The sequence below is a fragment of the Ambystoma mexicanum genome, chromosome 12 (assembly GCF_040938575.1).
Source record: "Ambystoma mexicanum isolate Mex_15411 chromosome 12, UKY_AmexF1_1, whole genome shotgun sequence".
Classification (NCBI taxonomy): domain Eukaryota; kingdom Metazoa; phylum Chordata; class Amphibia; order Caudata; family Ambystomatidae; genus Ambystoma; species Ambystoma mexicanum.
The window spans coordinates 658,064,214-658,085,206 of NC_090936.1; the positions used below are offsets into that span (position 1 = coordinate 658,064,214).

At 48.2% G+C, this 20,993-nt stretch overlaps 1 protein-coding gene across 1 annotated transcript in view; it reads right to left on the reverse strand.

Annotated features, from left to right (window-relative positions):
* Nucleotides 1-20,993, reverse strand: part of COG5 (component of oligomeric golgi complex 5) — a 2,640,594-nt gene that overhangs the window by 54,819 nt on the left and 2,564,782 nt on the right. The window contains exon 21 of the mRNA XM_069629143.1: nt 14,601-14,680. Coding sequence (XP_069485244.1) covers nt 14,601-14,680 — 80 coding nt within the window. The remainder of the gene's footprint in view (nt 1-14,600; nt 14,681-20,993) is intronic.

Below are 20,993 nucleotides of genomic sequence, written 5' to 3' on the forward strand. Positions count from 1 at the left end.
CTCCAAGAGAAGTTGAGGGACGTGATGTTCTTTCCTGGCCACAGCGGGGGGGCGCGGGCACCTTTTTTGAAACTCGAGCGCATGACCCTGGGCTAGGGCATCCAGCACCCAACGGTCGGTGGAGATGGACTCCCACACGCTGACGAAGCTCGCCAGCCGGCCTCCCACCGGGGTGCTTCGGTGGGGGCCCGACCCCACGGCTGGTTCAGTCCTGCTTCGACGAGGCTTTGCCGCCTTGACCTCCTTGGCGACGACGGCGGGGTCCGCCTGACTTGCCTCGTCCCCTGTAAGCTTCCTGCAACGACGAATGGGCCGCTTGACGGTAGGTGGAAAATCCGCCGCCGGAACCTTTGGAGGCACCCTGTTTGCCTCCGCCGCTCCGAAAGGGCGGCCGCCGTTGCTGGAGAACCCCAAGAGCCCGGGCCGTCTCCGTGTCTGCTTTGATGGCTTGAAGGGAATCGTCCACTGTTTTCCCAAACAGGTTGTTTCCATCGAACGGCATGTCTAAGACTCTGGTCTGCACGTCTTGACGGAAGTCAGTAGCCTTGAGCCATCCACGCCGCCTAAGGCACACGCCGTTGCCCAACTGGCGAAATCCAGTGTCAGCGATGTCCGTCGCAATCGTAATAGCGTGGTCCGACGCCACCTCTCCTTCCTGCAAGATCTCTAGGGCATCCGCCCTCTTGTCGTCCGGTAGGAAGTCCAGCAGGGGGGCCGGTTTGTACCACAGCTCCCTGTCGTAGCGGGCTACGATAGCCAAGGCGTTGGCCGCCTTAATCATCGTCGCTGCAGACGAGATGACCCTGCGTCCCATCTTATCCAATTTCTTCCCCTCGCCGTCCTTACTTCTTCAACTTCCTAGCCTTGTATGTGATCTCTATTAGCTAGTATGTGTTAAACCTAGCTTGTTATTTTGCATACCTCCCTTTACTGCATGGTTGAATAGGGGTAACTTTTTGAGTGATCCTTCACTATATATATGTAATTTGCCTTCCTGACTCACAGCCCCCTTTAAACAAAAAGAAGGCACTCCTTGCCCTATTTTTTTTTTTGCTGATGTGTAGGTTTTCCTGCGACAGGTGCAGATGCTTCAATGAGACCTGTTCGGGAACCACACTGCGAGGGCTTGCTTCTGTGGGGCGATGTGGATGTCCTTGCCTCCCTGCTGCGTTAGAAGATGAGCTGGGCCTAATGGTCTCGCCGGCCACCACAGAGTTATCAGAATGATGGTGTGGTGTCAGGACCCCCTTACCTTGCAGAACATCCTGTGCACCAGAGTGGGCGGAAATGCATATGCATTCATGCTGTTCCACTGTAAAAGTAAGGTGTCGCCCAGGAAGCCTAGGCCCTGTCCCTGCCAGGACGCGAAAGGAGGGCACTTCCTGTTGTATCTGGTGGTGAAGAGATCCACCTGGGGCTGCCCCCATCTGCTGAAGATCCCCTGAAGGACCTGATCGTTCAATTGCCATTCGTAATTGTCTGCATCCAATCTGCTGAGTCAGTCTGCCTCCAGGTTGGACTCCCCCAGGAGATGGATTGCTCTCAAGTGAATGTTGATCTCCAGAGCCCACTCCCAAATGCGGACGGCCAGGCTGCACAGGGGAGGAGAAACTAGGATAAACAGGAGGTTTGCCGCTCTTGAGAGGCTGGTGCACGCAGTACATGGGCCGGTCTCAAATACGTTTCCAGGATGGGTAGAAAAGATACCTCCACATCAAGAGCTCCCATTGAGCAGTACCGGAAGCAAATAGAGCTGTAGAAAGACAGTGGCGCCAGTGCGCGTGGTGTTTGACTGCATCGGTGTGCGGTTTGACTTTGGAAACGAGCCTACGATACCGTGGACTGTTTAAATCATTGAAGTTACCACGGGTCATAGAGGAACATTTCCACACAAAGTTTGAGAAGACCAAGAGAACCTGGTTGTCGAATTTCCCCTGAAGAAGTTCTGTCATTTGTCTAACATTGTTATAAGAACGAAACATGTCGGGCATTGTGGTTGCTCTATCAGTAGGCAACATTGTGTAAAGTTTAATTAAATTAATGAGGACCTTTTATTGAAAAGGATTCGTTAAACATGGGCACGAACCGGCTGGAGGGAGCAATTCAGAATTTGGGAGCTCTCTGTTTTGTGTATTCGACAGGTGTCTGCATAACTTTGTATGGTGAAGAGAGTGTGGTTCAATATTGGTATGAGAGGTATGCGAGTGGAAAGGAAGCACGTTTGCACTTTGAGAGTGTTGTGTAGTGTGCTATAAGTTTTAGGTAATTGTTTATATAAAGTGTTTTTTATTATCATGATATGTTTACACAGATTGTTTAATATATTTTTAGAAACATTTATTATCTTAATAAAGTCATGTGCTGTAATATGCTAATTGTTTAGTGTTTTAGTGTATTTTTGGTTAACAAATACAGGTATTGCGATTGAATAGTGTTCCTCTTCGCGCCTATGGGGCATAGCATAAAGGCAACGGGATTCCCTAGTCTGGAAGTTTGCACAAGCCCTTTTTAGGGGGAAGAATCCCGGGGCCATTAAATCATTTCCCCTCAACCTTTTGATTGTATATGTGTGCATAGGGGAGGTGACCTGGTGCCACCCTGCTTGTTGATGTGATACACGGTGGTGGAATTGTCCGTTTGCATTGCATGAGGATCATCTTGCCACTGATTGAGAGCGAGCCAGATCGCCATGAGCTCCAGCCAATTGATATGGGCCTCCTGTTCCAGAAGGGACCAGACTCCGTGGGCACTGTGGTTGTCCAGGGTAGCCACCAGTCCTTCAAGGAGGAATCTGTGGTGATGGTAAGCTGTGGTTCCAATTGCCGGAAGGGTCTGCATATCCGCAAGTTGCAGTCCATGCTCCACCAGACGAGGTCCTGGTGGGGAGAGGGAGAAATGCTGACAAGTTCCGCCTGGGAACCCTGCTCCTGACTCCATGAGGCTGCGAAGTGCAGCTGTAATCTTCTCATTTTGAGCCTCGTGTAAGGCACTGCCAGTAGACATGGCGCCACGATACCCAAGAGGTGCTGGTACCACCATGCTGAGGTCACTGCTCTGCTGTGGAAAGGACCCGTGGCACTCTTGATGGCTGTGATCTTGTCCTCCGAGGGAAAGAATCTCTCGGAGTTGCTGTCCCAGATGAGGCCCATAAACGCCAGACTCTGCGTCGGCTGCAACTGTGGCTACTTCAGAATGAAGGAAAATCCCAATGAATGTAGCATATTCATGAGGGCAGAGGTGGTGGACCGCTCTGGGGATCTCGCCCTGACTAGCCAGTCGTCTAGGTACGGGTAGACATGGTGACCCTGGACCCTGAGAAGGGCTGCCACTGCATTCATAAGCCTGGTGAAGACCCTGGGGGCTGAATTGAGGTCAAAGGGTAGAACCTTCTATTGAAAATGGAAGCCCATGATCCTGAACCTCAAGAAGGACCGATGAGGCTGCAAAATCGGGACGTGTAGGTACGTGTCTTTCAGATTCAAGGAGCACATCCAGTCTCCCTTGCACAGTGTCTCTGCAATAAGCGCTGGGGTAACCATCTTGAACTTTTGAAGCAGGAGGGAACGGTACAGAGTGGAGAGGTCCAACACAACTCTAAGGCCTGCCTGGTTCTCCTTGTGTATGGCGAAAATCCTGGAGTAGAAGCCTGCCCCTGCTGGGGGGCTGGAACTGCCTGGCTCTCTATGAGCGATTGAATTTTCCGCCAACAGAGTTGTCCCAATCTGTGGGAGTGGAGGGGAGGAGGCGGTAGCCTGTGGACACTACAGATAGAAAGATAGAATCCAGGGGTCTGCGAACCTCGCGTGCCAATACTGTGCATGAAGGGCAAGCCTACCCCATCCCCTTCCCCCCACCGGAGACACGTGGACCCGCAGGGGAATGTCAGAGGCTGGGGATGAGGACTGAAAGAATCCCTTATTCCCCGCCATGCGTTGTTTGCGGCGGTGCCGACTTGGAGATCGTCTGACTGCCTGGACCTTCGTTCCTGGAAGCCCCGGAACCCGCCAAAGACCGCCTCTTGTTGGAACGCTGGTACGTCTGGCTGTACGCCTTGGGCATCGAATTCCTGGGGATAGGTAAGAATTTCGCAGTTTGGGAACTGTTCATTTTATCAAGTTCCTCATCGGTGGTACAATGCAAGAGGTTGCTACCCTCGAATGGAAGGTCCAATATGCGCTCCTGGGCATCCGGGTTAAACTTGGTAGCCCGCAGCCAGGCAGTCCTTCTCATGTCTGTGGCGATGCAGATGGCCCGGCCTCAGGTGTCTATATGCGCCACTGTGGACTCCATGATGTCTTGGACCACCAACTTTGCTTCTGCCAGCCCCGCCTTGAAGCGCGTCTGACTGTGTACCGGAAGTCGGCTATTTCCCACCAAAGCCTCTGCTTAACGGCTACGAGCATGGCATCCGCAGTGGACTGACGAAGGTGCAGAGAGGCGTTGGAGTAGACCTTCTTTCCATACACCTCCAAGATCTTCTCTTCCTTGCCTAGCAGGGCCGAGGATGAGGTGGCTGAGGAAGACTGAGGCTTAGAGTAGATGGAGGTCGCGGCAATCACCGAAGAGTGGGGTTCAGGGTGTGTCGACAGCAAGAGTGTGTCCCCCTCCAATTGCCTGTACTTGGTGTCGATTGGTGGGCTGCACTGCACGTGTGGGGTTTAAGACATCCTTTCTTGGCCAAGGCGACAACGTCCTTCTGCATCGAAATCCCCATTCTACCCGCGTGGTGTAGAGTGAGGACTTCGACCACGACCCCCGCCTCTGGTTGTTTAACCTCAGGTTGTGGAAGCCCCAAGCATTTGGCCAGACATGCAAGTCAATCATGGAAAGCCTTGGCTGAAGACGGCGTGTCGGGTCCTCCTCCTCGTCGGTGTCCACCAGGGTGTCCGGCTGGTCAGGAACAGGTAGAGGCATACCGGGCGCTGCACGTTGAGGTGCAGGGACCGGGGCCGGAGGCTGCTGCGGAGGCTGGTATGGAACCCCCTGGGGAGCAGGAGGCAGAGGAGCCGGAACCACTGGGGCAGGCGCGGGCAGCATAGGCTGCGCGTGGGGCCTGAGGCACTGGAGCCATAGGAGGAAGGACTATGGGTGCAGGGGGAGGGACAGGAGGTAGCCTGTCCCTGATAACTTCCCAAAGGATGGTGCCCATCTGAGGGCATCTCATAAGCGTGAGGAATCTCTCAGAGAATCTGTCTTCACAGGCCGGTGGGGCGCTAAGTGGCGTAGGAGTAGAGTCCTGAGGTTGCTGAGGTCTGGGCGTACTCTGCCTTGTTGCCTGCAGGGTGTATCTGCCCTGCGACGTTGAGGGATATGCAGTAGGCCAAGTAGGCCACGTACCTGGTGAAGACCATTCCCACTTTGAAACTCGTTCGCTCTCCTGCTCTGCACCAGGGGGCGGTATTGGATTAGCGACCATTTTGTCTGGTGCAGCTGCCATCTTGTCAGGCTGCATGCCACGTGCCTGCGCCGTAGTGCTTGACGCTCTGGGCCCAGCCTCCTCCAGGACTCTTGGTGGTGGAGCTTGAGGCCTACCCTGCACCTCAGGACGAAGCCTGGTATGCGTTGTGCCCTGGGCTGTGCTGCGGTAATGCTGCATACAGGCGCCCCTCAGACATTTGTCCGGTAGTAGGGTGTAGCCTCTCGGGTGGACACCTGGTAAAAAAAAACAATGCGGTCCCTCAACAACATCCCCGGTAGGATCTAGGGATCCCTCGGCCTGGCGGCAGGTAACTGAAGCAGCCTCGGTACCCGTGCTGAAGGTAGAACCTGAACGGTCCCTCCTCCTTGGATGTCTCCTTGGGAAAGAATCACCTTTGCGGGGTGCAGATGAAAAAAGCGGCCCTACCATGGGACTTGACTTGTGCTTGACGAAGTCCTTCAAGTCCTCTGGAGGTGATCGTTCGAAGAGCTCCCTCCACCGAGCAAGCCTGTTCTTCAGAGCGTGCAGTGTAAGCGCGTCACACGTGGTACAACCCTCCTAGCCGTGATCGTGGCCAAGGCAGAGGAGGCAAAGAGCGTCAGGGTCTGACGTAGGGAAGAACCATTCACAGGCTGGACACCTACACCTGCTGAAGCCCAAAGACGACGTAATGCGGTGTGGAGGAGCGTGGCACCAGAGGACCGAGCCCGAATAAAGACAAAAGACTAAAGACAAAAGACAGTATACAGGGAAGAGCGCATGTTATTACAAGGCTGAAGTCAAAACCAGGAGCGCTGGTGAAAGCAGTCCGCTCCTGTCGATGTGTAAAAGAGGACTGGGGAGTGGCACCGCTGGGCGGAGTCAGGGGAGCGCATGCACCCAGGGCCGCGCCCCTGCGCACCTCTACATTTAAAGGGGAAGAAGATTTTTTCTGGTGAAAAAGGTTCAGTCTCCTGTCCCTAGGGAGGGACGCCCATGCAGTAAGGAGGAAAGGGGACAGGACGTAAGAGTAAGAACATTATCAAGAGGCAAGTAATTTGTTCTTCTAATGGATTCCTTCCTTCCATGCATTCCTCATCTTTGGTAGATTCCCACAGTAGTACATAGACCAGGAGGATGGAGGCTAGTAAGGACATCACCTAAACCAAAGAAGCGGTCAAAGCCACCTGGCAAAAGTCCAGAACAGGATCCCCATGTTGCAGTACTGAAGTGGCAGCCAGCTCTCTGTTGAAATGTTCCCCGAGGCCTTCAGGTACATCCTTACCAGTAGGATCATAACATTACTAGATACAGAGGATGATCCACCTTAACAGGGTCTGCTTGGTGACAGCCCTACCTGCATGAGCACCAGCATAACCAGGGGTGTTGCTAGGTCTGGAAAAAACCTGGGGCTACGCTAATGTCAGAACTGTCGGGACTGGGGGCTAGCTAGCCTTTTGGTTGTAGCTCCTGAGATTCTATCCGGGGCTACAACCAAAAGACCAGGGGCTATAGTCCCCTTAGCACCCCCCCTAGCAACGCCTCTGAGCATAATCAATGAAAAGCTAGTCATCTTTCATGACATCTCTTGCCCAAGAGCCTACGCCAGGTTCAGCGAATGGAATTGTTCCTCTTCCTTAGTAAGGTGATGCAGAGGAAAAAACAGTAAAATCTTTTGCAAGAGATGGAAATCAGAGACCACTTTCGGAAGGAAGGATAGTCTCGCTCTCAACGTCACCTTCTCCTTGGAATAAAAGCAAATAGGGAGGTTTTACTTACAACGCCTGGAGCTCACTCACCTGCAACTGATGGCAACCAGGAAAATCACCTTAAGGGTGAGTAATCATAAGAACAAGAATGAAGGGGCTCAAACAGAGCATATATGAGAAATGTTAACACTAAATTCAATCCCACAAGGGAACCATAAACTGGCATTGTAGAAACTGATTAGACAGACCCCATAGGAGTTGCATGACCATTGGGGTCATGAAAAAAGAGGCCTGATCTGGGGTTCTCTTGAAACCGAAATAGCAGCAAGGTACTCCTCCACAGTACCAATTTGAAGACATGCCCATGCCAAACAAAACAGAAAATACACAACAAGGGATGTTGAGCAAGTAAAGGGGCCCAGATCCCTCTCACACCACAAGCTCAAAACCTACGCCAGCGGCATGCATAGATGGATTTGGTGGTGGGTTTTATAGCGAAGACAAGCACGTCTAAGAGGTCCTAACGGGAAAACAACTCTTGTATAACCCCCGACAGAGCTCCCACCCATCTATCAGGACCACTAAAGACTTGCCTTTTATGGACAGAGAAAATGTGACCAGAGCCCGCCTGATCGCTCTCAACTCCAGTAAACTGATGTGTAAACCGGCATTTCAGTGGAGACCAAAGGTCGCTCAACGTCCGATCTAGGAGGTGAACATCAGGGATGTGCTCAAGACCAAAGTAAGTTGTGGTCAGGGTTGTCAAAACAACACACCTCTCAACAGGTTGTCCCTTTGGGGCCGCCATTCTAGGTCCCTAGACACCCTTGTTGAGACCTGTAAAAGGTCTGAGGTACGTCCCTGTAATTGGGACCTCTGACGACTGAGAATCCACTGGTGCGACCTCATGCATAACTGAGCCTATGGCATCACCAGGATGCAGGAGGCCATATGACCAAGCAAGCACAGAAAAGCTGAGAAAGGGACCTTTTCCTGTGGTTGGAAGACATGCAGGATCTTGGCAATGTTCACTACTCGATCCTTGGGCTGAAAGGCCCAGCCCAGGCGAGTGTTCAAGACTTCCCCGATAAAACAGAGGGACTAGGATGGCAAAACCTGAGACTTCTTGAAGTGAAGGTTAGGGAGAAGCCCAAGCTGTGCAATAGGCTGCACATCCAGTGCAAGTGCACCGATGTCTGGTCTGTGAGCTTAGACAAGCTAGTTGTCCAGATAGGGAAAAACATGATTGCATTCCCTTCTGAGGCGAGCCACCACCACGGCCAGCAGCTTGCAAAAAAAACCTGCCGAAGAGAGACCGAATGACAGGACCTTGAACTAGTAATTACATTTTCCCACCATGAATCGTAGGCACTTTCTGTGCTTACTGTGGATGGGAACATGGAAGTATGCATCCTGGAGATCCAGCGAGAACAGCTGATCCTGCAGTTCCTGGGCCTGAAGGATCTGGGATAGTGTGACCATCTTGAACTTGTCCATGGTCAAGTACAAGTTCAAAAGCCTCCGATCCAAGATGGGACGGAGGACCCCATGCTTCTTTGGCAACAGAAATAGGTTGAATACCAGCCCTTTCCTCGTTCTGATGGGAATATGGCACCGCTGTGAGGGTGTGAAGTGTGGTGCGACTTGCACATGATTTGTAGTTTGCTTCCTCCAGCCTTTCTGTGCTTCTCCCTGTCCAGGTAGGCAGAGGAAAAGAAGTTGGAATGTCATGTACAGTTAGTGCCCACAATGATTGTCTTCTGCCTTAAATTAGCAGGCTTTAGGATTGCAAGATGCATCAAACATGTCAGAGAAGTATTCTCTGTTCTAGGCCTTCACAACGAGCATAAGTTGCAATGAAGAAAAACAGCAAATTAACACAAATACAGGTATTTTGATTCCCTCGAACAGTGACATTTAATGGGTGGACTGCACCAATGGACTTTCCAGTGCTAAAAAAATATGTTACTGTAACGATAAAATAAATGGTAAGCGGCAGGCCAATCACGTTATTATGAAAGTGCTTGCACTTCGCCATCTCATTATTGCACATAACCGACATTTGTTACCAGCAATTGACTACTTGGCTTCACACATGTGCTGTTGGCTTTACAAAAGCTGTTTGTAGAATAATTTATTGGAATGAAAAATAGATGAGGCAAAAGAAAATGTAATAAAATAAAATAGCGAAAACCGAACAGCAATAGAGGCTTGATGCATTATTTATTTTCAGTGCTTTGCACTCATTGATTCGTATCCCTCGTTAGAAAAGAGTTCAGAGGTTCATAAGCCCAATGTACTGCGACATAAGACAAATAACAGCTTTTGCTTTTTGATGGTCACCAAAGGAAATAGTTGAAAAAGACTTGGGTAGGTGGTGCCTCTAGGCTGTAAAAATTAATTGGTTGAATGTCTCATTAAACTTTTTACTCAGTAGTACTTAGAGAACCCAAATGGTTCCTTCCATAATGAGGCCTCATACTTTTTTAATCATGTCACAGTTCGAACGTCTCAGTAAGAAATAGGAATATACATTTTCAGAAAGAACCAACATATTTTTTCAGCAGTGTTATGTGGCGATACAGAACATTTATTGAGTGCCACATGCAACACTCGGCTGCTGGGGGCACTATCAGGGTAATGTTAGAAGGATGCTAATATTAGAATAAAAAAGTCACGAGGAAGGGTACAAAGAGGTAGGTATCCAGAGTCTGTCGTAGTACATCCACCCACCTAAATTTATACAGGACAAAATTTAACCCAAGCTATATGGGTGCCCAAAAGCTTTCTAATGGAAAACATGGAACATTTGTTTAAGCAGAAGTTTATCTTTAAGGCTAGGGAGGAAAAGGCAGTGGATCTGAGACAGACCAAAACATTATTTGGTGAAGATCAGGGTGACTTTGATGGGGAGAATTCTTCTTACAAGTGTATCAATCAGAAACGGGGGACTGATATGTCATGATAGCCACGGTGTACAGTACCCAAGGTCTAAAAGTCAATGCAGAGATTGACTGCAGCCAGTAATGTCTTCGGTCAGGAAGTGGAATGAGGGTCTATGCGATTAGTGTAGAACCAGGCCGCCACATTTCTGAAAATTGCAGGCCGTAAGAATGTGACACCTGGGCAACGTTAGGCAGATCATTTTGCAATTCTCAACATGGCTGACATACAATGATGTAAGATAATTTTCTTTGTGCTCACTTTTGAAAAACTCAGAAGCGGGTTTAGAACACTGATGCAAGAGAGAATTACTGGTTACAGTACAATGAAGGTGGTCTAAGAGTTTGCACAATCATGGCCCATTGTCCTATGACTCTGAGATATAGCCCATTCAATACTCGGTGGAGAAAAAAATTGAGTATCAAAAAGAGGATGTTGTAGTGAAATGAACAAGCTATTTTCAACAGGCTACATTTCAGTCTGCTTTCCATCTATATTATAACCATTGGCGTTCAATTGTTAAAGTTGGAGTGCAAAGTAGGGAATAAGGTTGGCAAGGGGACAGAGATAAAGATTTAAGAAGACCAATGACACCCCAACACATAGTTCAGCAGGGCTTTGTCAGGAGACTTCCCTCAGCACAATGGTGTCCAAAGTTGCAAGTCACTAAGTTAAGCCACTCATTGCGCTCATTTAGATTGTGATTGCCGCCCAAAACTAGGCCATTTTCCCAAGCTGCTTAAAAACAGGCCTGTCATACCAACCCTTTAAGAAACTGATACTAGACTCAGATGAACTTGCAAACTACCAGCCAATCACAAACCTTTCATTCATTGGTAAAAACATTGAGAAGGTAATTGCAAATCAAACAGTCAATATTAGTCCAGGACTACTAAACCGTGTTTCTTCCTAACTGCAACACCAAAACAGCGACCATCCAGGTCATCAATAATGCTCTCCAAATCATGTACCAAAGAGATTCCTGCTTCTTCAGGACCTTCCCGCCACGTGCGATATGGTGGATTACCAGACTCTGATCATACTCCTCGCCCAAAGAGTGGACTTCTTGAGAACAGTTCTTAACTGGTTCTCATTCTACCTCTCGGACATATACCAGAATGCCTACATGGGCACCTATAGATCTGATCACTGCCAAGTTACTTGTGTACTGCAACAGGGAATCAATCCTCTCCACAGTAATCTTTCATCTATACATCAAATCACTGGGAGCACTCCTTGGCAACCCAGATATCTTGCCACACCAGTACACGGATGACACATTAAAGTGCACTGCTCCCACGGCATCACTCGCCTACGGAAATTCCCTGCCACTAGTCAAACATAGACCAAAAGTGCATACATGTGGTACCAGATGACGCTGCTCTGCAAGAGTTAGCCCATCCTCCCTCCCCAAGACTTCCAGATCGTAGCACCTGCTCTTGTGATAACACACATTGATGACATCACCGCCATCCTCATGATACACCTGACCCCCCCCTTTAAGTCAGTCCACCACTCTTATCAATTCTTCTAACATGTCGATCAATCGACCCCATTTTACACGACCATCAATGGCTCACCTATCTCTGCTGGGATCCTCTTCAACATTGCCTCTTATCCCCTAAAAGGCAACCATTGCCTGGATGCCTGTCTAGCTTGCAGTGAAACAAAACAGCTCAGGTAGTACAGGTTCCTCTAGGAGCGAGATCAGTGCTGGGCTGGAAACTAAACTAGGCCACTGGGAAAATACAACGAAAACGTTGCCATCCTGCTATGCCCCCGCATACTGGAACACCATCTTGGTGACAATCAGGATTGCTCCAATGCTTTTGCAGTTCAGAAGACAGCTGACAATTCTACCCTTCAAGTAACTCTGAGGCACGACTTAAGTAAATATGTCCCCTTATCTACCACCACTCTGGACCAATTGTAAAGACAAATTGTAAAGTGCTCTCCTGTTTATTAAACTCTTGTACAGTGATATAGGTGCATGTACATGTACAAGTACTTCGGTTCATTCTGAGTATCTTGATGACCATTCCTCCCATCCTTTCCACTGCTCATTCTTTCGGTGCCTAAGACCCGACTTGCTCTTCTTTTGCTTAGGGGTCATCCTCTCCTCCTTGTCCTTTGTCAATTCAGCCATAGTCCGCTATGTGGTCAATCTCTGCTTTATTTAACATGCTCTAGCTGTTGGATACTCTCTCTGAGCACATGTCCTCCTCCCCGCCACGCTGTATAGATGAACCCCTCCTCAGTGCATCTCTGTACCCTACCCACCGCTGTATATCTGTTCTGTTACCTCTGAAAAGTGCTCCATTATGTATCTATATTGTTGTATACCTCTGAAAGCGCTCTATTGATTCTCGAAGCTAGGACCTGGCTCAATAAATACCATAATAATAATCATAAAAAAATGTCCACTACTAGCAACATGTCCCCATTCTCTGCCATTTTTATGTGGTGGTATATTCAGGTTTTGGCTTGGCTTACCGTCACTGCCACTTCCTCTGCCTGTGTTGATCTCTGCATCAGGGTCTTGTGATTGTGCTCTGCTTGACAATGCTTCTCCTGTTTGATAGCGAATCACTGCCTCAAACTCCAGACCCACCAGATTCTTCCTCTATTTTCCTTTTTGAAAGGCTGGTTGATCTGGGGGCTGAAGGATGCAGGGGTAATGGTTTTCCCCTTAGCTTACTTTATCACAGAATACCTAGAGGGTGGGAAGCAGCAGAGGATGCAAATGAGGGACTAACCAACGTGACTTCATCAGAGGGATCACTATTTGGTGCACTACACAAGCAGCACTTCCCACTCTCTGCACTCAGATGATTGATCCCTAATTGGTAGGTCTTGAATTACCAGACTGCAATCTTCAAATCAGGCAGAGCGAACATGGCAGTGCTGCAGCTTCGCAATGCTGGGTGACCCCTCTGAGCTGAATGCAGGGTAATCTCTGATGGAAATAGTAGGTTTGCGCCTTTACTGATTTTTCTCTAATTGCAAGTAAGCTGGAGAGAGAATGGTGACTTCACTAGCTGTCTTCTAGCATTTACACCATCCGGAACAGGTCCTCCACTGTTTTCCAAACAAGATTGCTGTTGTCTCTATGATCCGTAAAGGTGAGCAGAATTTAGGCCGTTGAAATCCAGAGCTTACAGTGAAGCTGTGGTTTGGATGTTTTGCCTACGACAATAAGGGCAGCTGGCCTGGGATGATAGTTATGAAGACTCACTCTTCGTACAGCTTAATCTTCCTTGCGGCAGTACTTGGCAGGTGAGTAAACCAAGTCTACCCATCATGAGAAGCAGAGAAATACAGGTCTGGGACCCGCACAGAAGAGGGAGAATTGCATTTGGTTTTCCTTGGGGCCTGACCTGGCAGGAGAATGAACCAAGTTGGCCCAAAACCAAGTGAAAGAAAGGCCAGGGGAAGGGAGTCATTCCCCCTGGCTGTGTTGAACTGTGAAGGTGAAAATCCAGGAGAAGGGAATCATTCTCCTGGTAAACCTAGAGGGCAGAGAAGGGGCTCATTTCCCCTGGCATGGTGAAGTTGTGAAACTAAGTGAAAGAGAGGCCAGGGTAAGGGAGTCATTCCCCTTGGTGTTGTGCACTGCAGACATTCTAGAAATGCCAGGGGAAGGGAGTCATCCCCTGTGGTGGTGTTGAACTGTAAAACCAAAGTGAGAGAGAGGCCAGGGGGAGGGAGTCATTCCCCCTGTGGTGTTGAACTGTGAAACCAAGAGGAAAGAGACCAGGGGAAGGGAGTAATTCCCCCTAGTTCTATCAAACTCTGAAAGACAAGAACTGAAAGTGAACTTTTATCCCCATTCCAAAAGAAGGGAGTCGTCGTTCTGGGCCAAGAAGGTCTACTTTATCGTTAGTTTAGTTTTAAGTTCAACGGACAGTAGTAGGGTTTTTGACACTGGACGTGTTTTTGACAAAGGACGGTGGACTAATGATTTACACAGACATTCTGACAGAACGCTTAGTATTTTAGTTGAGGCAGTGAAGCTCCTCTTAGAAATCGGGAAAGTTTGGTTTTCCCTTTATTTTCCCGGCTAATAAAAGTCCATAGCAATTATCATGCCACATGTGTGTCATTCTCCTCCTTCTGCACCCTTACAAAACAATAATGAATGGGCTCAAACGCAGCAGCCATCAAGAATATCGACACCTGATTTAGTTCCCTTGCTGAAACAAATAACGGGCGTGTTAGAAACTGGTTACCTAATCACTGTAAAAAATGCAGAACAGTGGGGATGATGAAAAACGAGTCCTGCTCAGAGGACCTCTACAAAACTAAAATAGCAGTGACAAACCCTTTGGCAGTGCTGATGTGCAGGCCTAGCCAGATCAAAGAGAACATTAGAGGTAGGACACATCAAGGGGTCCAGACAGAACCTGTAAGCCTGGACCAAAACAAAAACATATGCCATCTTCAGGCATCATATTCATAGTTAAACACAACATTCTTAAATAATTATAAAAAAAGTGATACCCATAGAAGAGACCTGTCATATTTATGTCAAGTATAAACATTGCTCTTACCGTATAAGAATAAGTCTGTCTTTCTCAGATGGGTGGTCATCAAGCCATTGTGAATATCGAGCAAACGACCATTCAGCCCTCTGTTTGATCAAACACAAAAAATAAATATTAGCTCAGCATAGTTTCAAAAAAAGAAAATACATACATTGTTTCTATCCCCAGGGGCCCAGGGATTCAGGATGGATTCCTAAACTAAATATGTTCAAAATAAAATTTCAAAAGTAGGAAGGGCTGCAAGGAGCGACAGTGTTTGTGAAGGGATGGGAGCGGATAAGAGGGTTAGTAGAGTGATTAAGTGTTCAATGTACAGATAAGAGAGCGCAGCACTCAGACAGGCAGTGGTTCAGTGTGCTAATACTCTGGAGTTCCACGTCGTTCCATAGACTCATGTTTGAAGATCTACAATTTGATCGACTCAATTTGATCTACTTATTTTCAACCTTTTTCTTGTTATGGGGTCTCCCCTATTCCCACCTGCCTAACCCACACCCCACCCACCTCTCTACTCCCCTGCCCTCACACATACATATCTATGTGCGTATTTGGTCGACTCGACCCAATTGAGTCCACCAAATTGTAGACCTTCAAAAAGTAGTCTGAACGACTGCATACCATACTGTGGCTATTTGTGAACACTGCAGGTCACAGGTCCAAAGGCGGATAGGTATAAATCGCCATTTCCATCTATGGTTTTATGCTATGTTTAATTATTTTTGCTTAAATGGAGCTAAGGACCTATAGGTATCGGAGCGCTAGGATGAAGGTGCTGCCATTTGGGGACGTAAACCGAGAATAATGATGTAATGTACCCAAAATACATTTGTATGTTGCATCCAAAATATACCTAATTCAACATACACCTATGTATTTGTTGTATTGTATTGTTTATTTATATAGCGCCTATACACATGAAAGTGTTTCAAAGCGCTCAAGGAGGGTGGGAACAAGGGGGAAAACAAAAGTCGTTCAGAGCCCTTGGAATTCTGAGCAATGCAGATGGAGCTGTGTTTGAAGCACCTGTCTGGCCTGGTTTCTGTAGAACCAATTTTATTTTGGCTAACAATTTGGGAGAACAATAATGCCTTGTTACTCCAAAAAGATGTCTGTTGAAATGTCTCCGTCTCTAGTATACCTTGGATGATCCATGTTGGGAAAGAATTAAAATGTGTGGGTCTAGCCAAATGGTTTACCTGCACTTAAAACTAATCCGAGCCTGGATGGGAAGACTATGCAGCAGATGCGTGATGGTTGTTAAATGAGTGAATTAGTTACTGTTCTGGCTACATCGCTTTGAAGGATTTCCATTGTTTGGATTATGGTTTTAGGGGCCCCTTTGTAGAGGTAATAGCCATTATCAAGTGTGGCACCCACAATGGCTCTAACTTAAATGCTTAGGAGTCTTTTAGCAAGGTAGGGTCGGATCGGTCTCAACAGGTGAATATAGTAGCTAGTACTAGTAACTAAAGTATGAACTTGGGCTGACATGTCTAGTTGCAAGTCACACCCAGAGTTTTAACCTGTGGGAAGATAGAAAGATTCATTATTTCTAATGAAGAAGGATGGTCTGTCAGTTTCAAAGAGCTATGCTGAGTGCTGATCCTGTTGAGCTCTGTCTTGTTGCTGTTAAGGCATAGTCAGTTTTGTTTCATCCAGATTTTTATACCACTAAAAGTTTTACTGAGCCTAATATTTTCAAGTGTGGTGTCTGCAGTCAATTTAAAAATCAACTAAGTGGGGGAGGGCGCTGCTAAGCAGCAAGAAAGATGGCAGCCTGAGTTGGAGCTCCGGTCCCAATAGAATGCTGTTGCAGTATAGATCCTGTTGCGCACCGTAAATCTGTGTCTCTTTGGAACCTGTGTGCAGCTGACAGACTGGAGTAACTGCAGTCCAAGATTCGTTCGGATCTGCACTATGAGAGCTGTGCGGGGAGCAGCTGAGGAGAGAGGCGGGGCTAAAGGAAGAAGCAGCCGACCGGCACTTCCAGACTGGCAGGCTTGCCGTGCGGCGCAATTCATGCGAGTTTAGTTTCGGTTTTTTATTTATACCGCGCCGAACCCTGAGGTAACTGGGCACCAGAAACTTAGAGCATATTACAGCAGAATTATGGACATACTAACAAAATGATAACAGTAAGTGCAAATGACTGGGTTACAAGGTGGTTCAGTGGCAGACACAGGAAAAAAATACATTTGTGGGTGTATCAGACAGTAGGGGAGTTCTTGTTGGCGAGCAAGGACTTTGTCTTTGCTCTAAAAGTCCAGAAGGATGGTTCAGCTCTGAGGTTCAGAGGTAAAGCATTCCACTGCTTTTTTAAGGGAGAATTTGGGGATGGACAGGCAGTGAGAGTACAGCGTTCTAGTTGGTCTGGCAGAGATGTGTTTATTGAACATATCTGCCAGGTACTTGGGAGCGTCATTAGAGAGGCATTTGTGGACGATGACGAGGGATCTAAGGGTGATTCTGTCTCTGTACAGGGAGCCAATTGGAATCTTGTCTGAAGTTGGAAATGTGTGAGTGCCGCAGGATACTCAGGGCCGCTCTGAGGGCATTATTCTGAAGCACTTGCAGTTTGTTCAGATTGCGCTCTGTGGTGCCAAGGAAGAGAGTATTGCAGTAGTCGATTTTTGAGAGCACTAGCGCTCTGGCTAGAGTAATGCAACTTATAGGTGAGAAGAAGGCGTTAATTAGCTTACTTGTGTAAGCTGTGGAGGAGGCTGTGGCATTTACTTGCTTTTTGAGCGAGAGAGTGTCGTCCAGATAAACCCCTAGGGTTTTGATTTCTTTGGCCACTGTTATTAGGTTGCCATCTATGTTGATTGAGGCGTACTGGGGGTCCAGTTTGTTTAGCCGAGGTTGAGAGCCGACGAGAAGGAGCTCAGTTTTCTCATCGTTAAGGCATAAGCCATCCAGGCTTGGATCTCTAGGTAGAGGCTGTTGATTTGCGCTGAGTCCTCTTCGTAGCAACCTGATAGGGAGATGAGAAACCGGGTCTCGTCAGCATAGTTTGTGTGACACCCAGGTTATCCAGGCGGTCGAACAATAGCTCTGTGAAGATATTGTATAAGGTTGGCGAGACGCACAAACCTTGTGGGATGCCTCAGAGGATGGGTATGAGGTGTGCTGAAGCCCCCAGTAAAAAGACCCGGGTGGTACGGTCAGATAGGAAGGATTGGACCCAGGCGGTTGCCTGGTTAGAGAATGCAGCTGAGGCCGCCAGATGTTCCGTGAGGATCTGGTGCTCTACGAGGTCAAAGGCTGCTGAGAGGACGAGCAGCAGGAGAATGGCAAGGTTGCCCTTGCCCTTTGCCTCGTCCATCTGGATTTTTAGGTCCAGAAGAGCCGTCTCTGTTCCATGCCTTGGTCTGAAACCAGATTGTCTCAGGCCAAAGAGGTTGTTCTCTTCCCAAGTGCTTCTGAATTTGCAAATAAGCCACTCTGTCTAAGATCTTCAGGATGTAGGGGGACAGTGGTGATTGGCCTGTAATTAGTGGGAATGTTGGGGACTAGGTTCGTTTATTTTTAGAAGGGGCACGACCCAAGCCTCCTTGAGGCTGCTAGGGACTGAGCTTGTTTTGAAGGAGTTGTTGATTAGGGCTGTAATGAAAGGGGCCAGATCATTGGCGCCTTCCTGAATGATGGCGGCTGGGCAGGAGTCCCCTTGGCATCTGGAGGGTTTGAGGCCTTTTATGATGCTTTCCACTTCTTTCGTTGTGACTGGGGCGAAAGAGAAGGGAGGACAGGCTGGAGCTTTAGTAGTGAGTGGTGGTGGAGGGTTTGCTCTTTTGCCTAGACTAGTCTTTTTTTTGTTCGATTTTAGATTGTAACATGGCAATTTTGTCTGCCAAAGCCTTTTGGATTTTTTCGCACCAATCAACATCTTTCACGCAGGTTACTGAGGGTGGGGCGGGAGACTCTAGTTCCCTTAGGATCGTGAAGAGCTCTTTTGTTCTTGATTTGGCATTGCCGATTCTGTAGTCGTAGGTCTCTTGAGGATAGAGGTTTCATAGGTAGAGGCTGCTACTGTGAATAGCGTTTTGTTTGGCCGTGTTAGGCGTTTTTCTCCAAGTAGCTTCCGCCGTTCGTTTGGCGTTCCGCAGGATTTTTAGTTCTGGAGGGAACCATTTGTTCATGTGGGCCGCTGGTTTAGCTTTGGTACGTTTGATGGGAGTGACAGTGTCTACAGCTACAGAGTTTTATTGTAAAGGCTAGCAATTTTGTCCACATCTAAGTTGGAATAGTTTGCAGGGGCCAGGATTTTGTGGATTAGAGGGCGAAGGCATTGCAAGGTGATGTTGCGGTTATTCCTAGAGAGAGTTTGTGGGATAATAGCCGGTGAGGTAATCGGCTGCACTTTCCCTTGGATGGAGAAGGAGTTTACGTGGCGATCTGACCAGGCAATTGGTTCATTCTTAAGGATAGAGGTAGAGCAGTTGTGGTCTGCCAACCAGTCTGGGGTTCTGCCTTTATTATGTGTTGGGGCTGAGACCCTGTGCCTGAACCCTAGTTGGGAGATAGTGTTTTCCAAGGATAGCGCATTGGTGTCATTAGGGTCGCCGAGGCCTAAGTTTAGATCCCCAAATAGGATGATTTGAGATGCTGTTTTAGTATTAGTGGTCAGGAGGTCGAATATCTCCTCTTCGAAGGATGAGATGTGTCCAGGAGCTCTGTAAATAAGGTGCATAAGGATGGTTTGAGTTGCAGCGAGTTGGAACTTAACAGACAGGAGTTCGGCGGACCGGATGTTGGAGGAAGGGAGGTTTTGGCGAAAAAGGCAACTCCTCCTTTACCATGAACCCTGTCATTCCTTAGTATTGAGAAGCCCTCCAGGATGGCTAGGGACAGAGCTGGGCCTTCTGTCTGATGCAGCCAGGTTTCGGTCATCGCCAGAAAGTTGAGGTTGTTGACAGAGATAAGGTCTGCAATGTCAAACGCGTGGGCGACTAGTGACCGGGCATTGATGAGAGCACCTTTGATCAGAGGGTGTTCAATTGTGCTGATAGGAGTTTTTAGGGTGTTGTCCGCTATGAGAGCGGGGCTCGCTAGTGGCTGGTTGGGGAGGCGGTGAGAGGAGTATTTTTTATTAGGTGTCCTAGAAGGTCGGAACCGAGAGCCAAGTTTACAGTTTCTGTCCTTCACTGGGCATGGGTTCCACGGCGTGGGGGGTGCCGCAAAGTGGTGGATCCATTCAAAAGGGCTGAGTGGCTGGCTGATCATGAGTGCCTGATTATGGGCTTCATGGATAAAGGACATAGTTAGAGTATGGTAAGGGTGAGATAGTGGGGGATTATTAAATGCGAAATAGGCTAAGGAGTCGATATTGAGTAGAGGAAGTATCGAGGCAAGGATTAGAACGTAGCTGCATGGGGCTGCCATGTACACTTTTTAGTTCAAAGGTACGATCTGGCCGTACACAGGACAGGCTAGTTTGCAAGGGTAGTAGTACACAGGTAATGGCAGTACACAAAGGACTAGGCTAGTTCAAAAGGTAGTGGTACACAGGTAATGGCAGTACACAAAGGACTAGGCCAGTTCAAAAGGTAGTGGTACACAGGTAATAGCAGTACACAAGGACTAGGCTAGTTCAAAAGGTAGTGGTACACAGATAATGGCAGTACACAAAGGACTAGGCCAGTTAAAAAGGTAGTGGTGCACAGGTAACGGCAGTACACAAAGGACTACCCAGATTGTAAATCTAAGAACATTGGAAATGCAGGAGACAATAGGCTATAAATCCAATAGGGTGGATTTGCTGATAATCTTAATTAGGCAATGTAAATAAAGGTTCCCACAGTGGAGCTGTTAAAGGAATGCCGATAATGTAGCAGGAAATCATAACATAGTGTGGCCGTGTATGGCATGGGCGTGTAGAGCAGAGGTGCAGATCATAAGGTGACAGCACTATAAACTGCTTCTGTTTAACGATCAGGGGGTTTGAAATCCACTCACCCAGGGCGTTGCAATATACCCGTTGCGAGATTAGCAGCAGATTGGTATGGGTGGGGCGAAGAAGGTGGCCGCGAACCATGCGCGTAACATGCCTTTTCCTCAGGGGCCTTCTCAGAGGAGGGCCGCTTCCACCTGCCGGCGGAGGACTTGCGGGTAGATTAGAAGTTGCAGTTGCTTAGCAACAGCTAGGGCAGCCTTGTTCCCATGCCGAGAAATCGAGTGGCCATCTTCAGATCAGGCATGCGGCTTCGCTTCGGTAAATGGTAAACAGCCGATTGGGCTACTAGCATCGGGCTGTAGCTTATCTTAATACAAGATGAGTTGCTGGATGGCTCAACAAATGCGACTGCAGCAGTCTGGGCATCCGTTGTCTGTCACTGTGGGAGGCGGACTCATGGCCTCCAGCTCATCGGGGTGTGCAGGGGAAGTGAGCCTGATGGTGCGGAT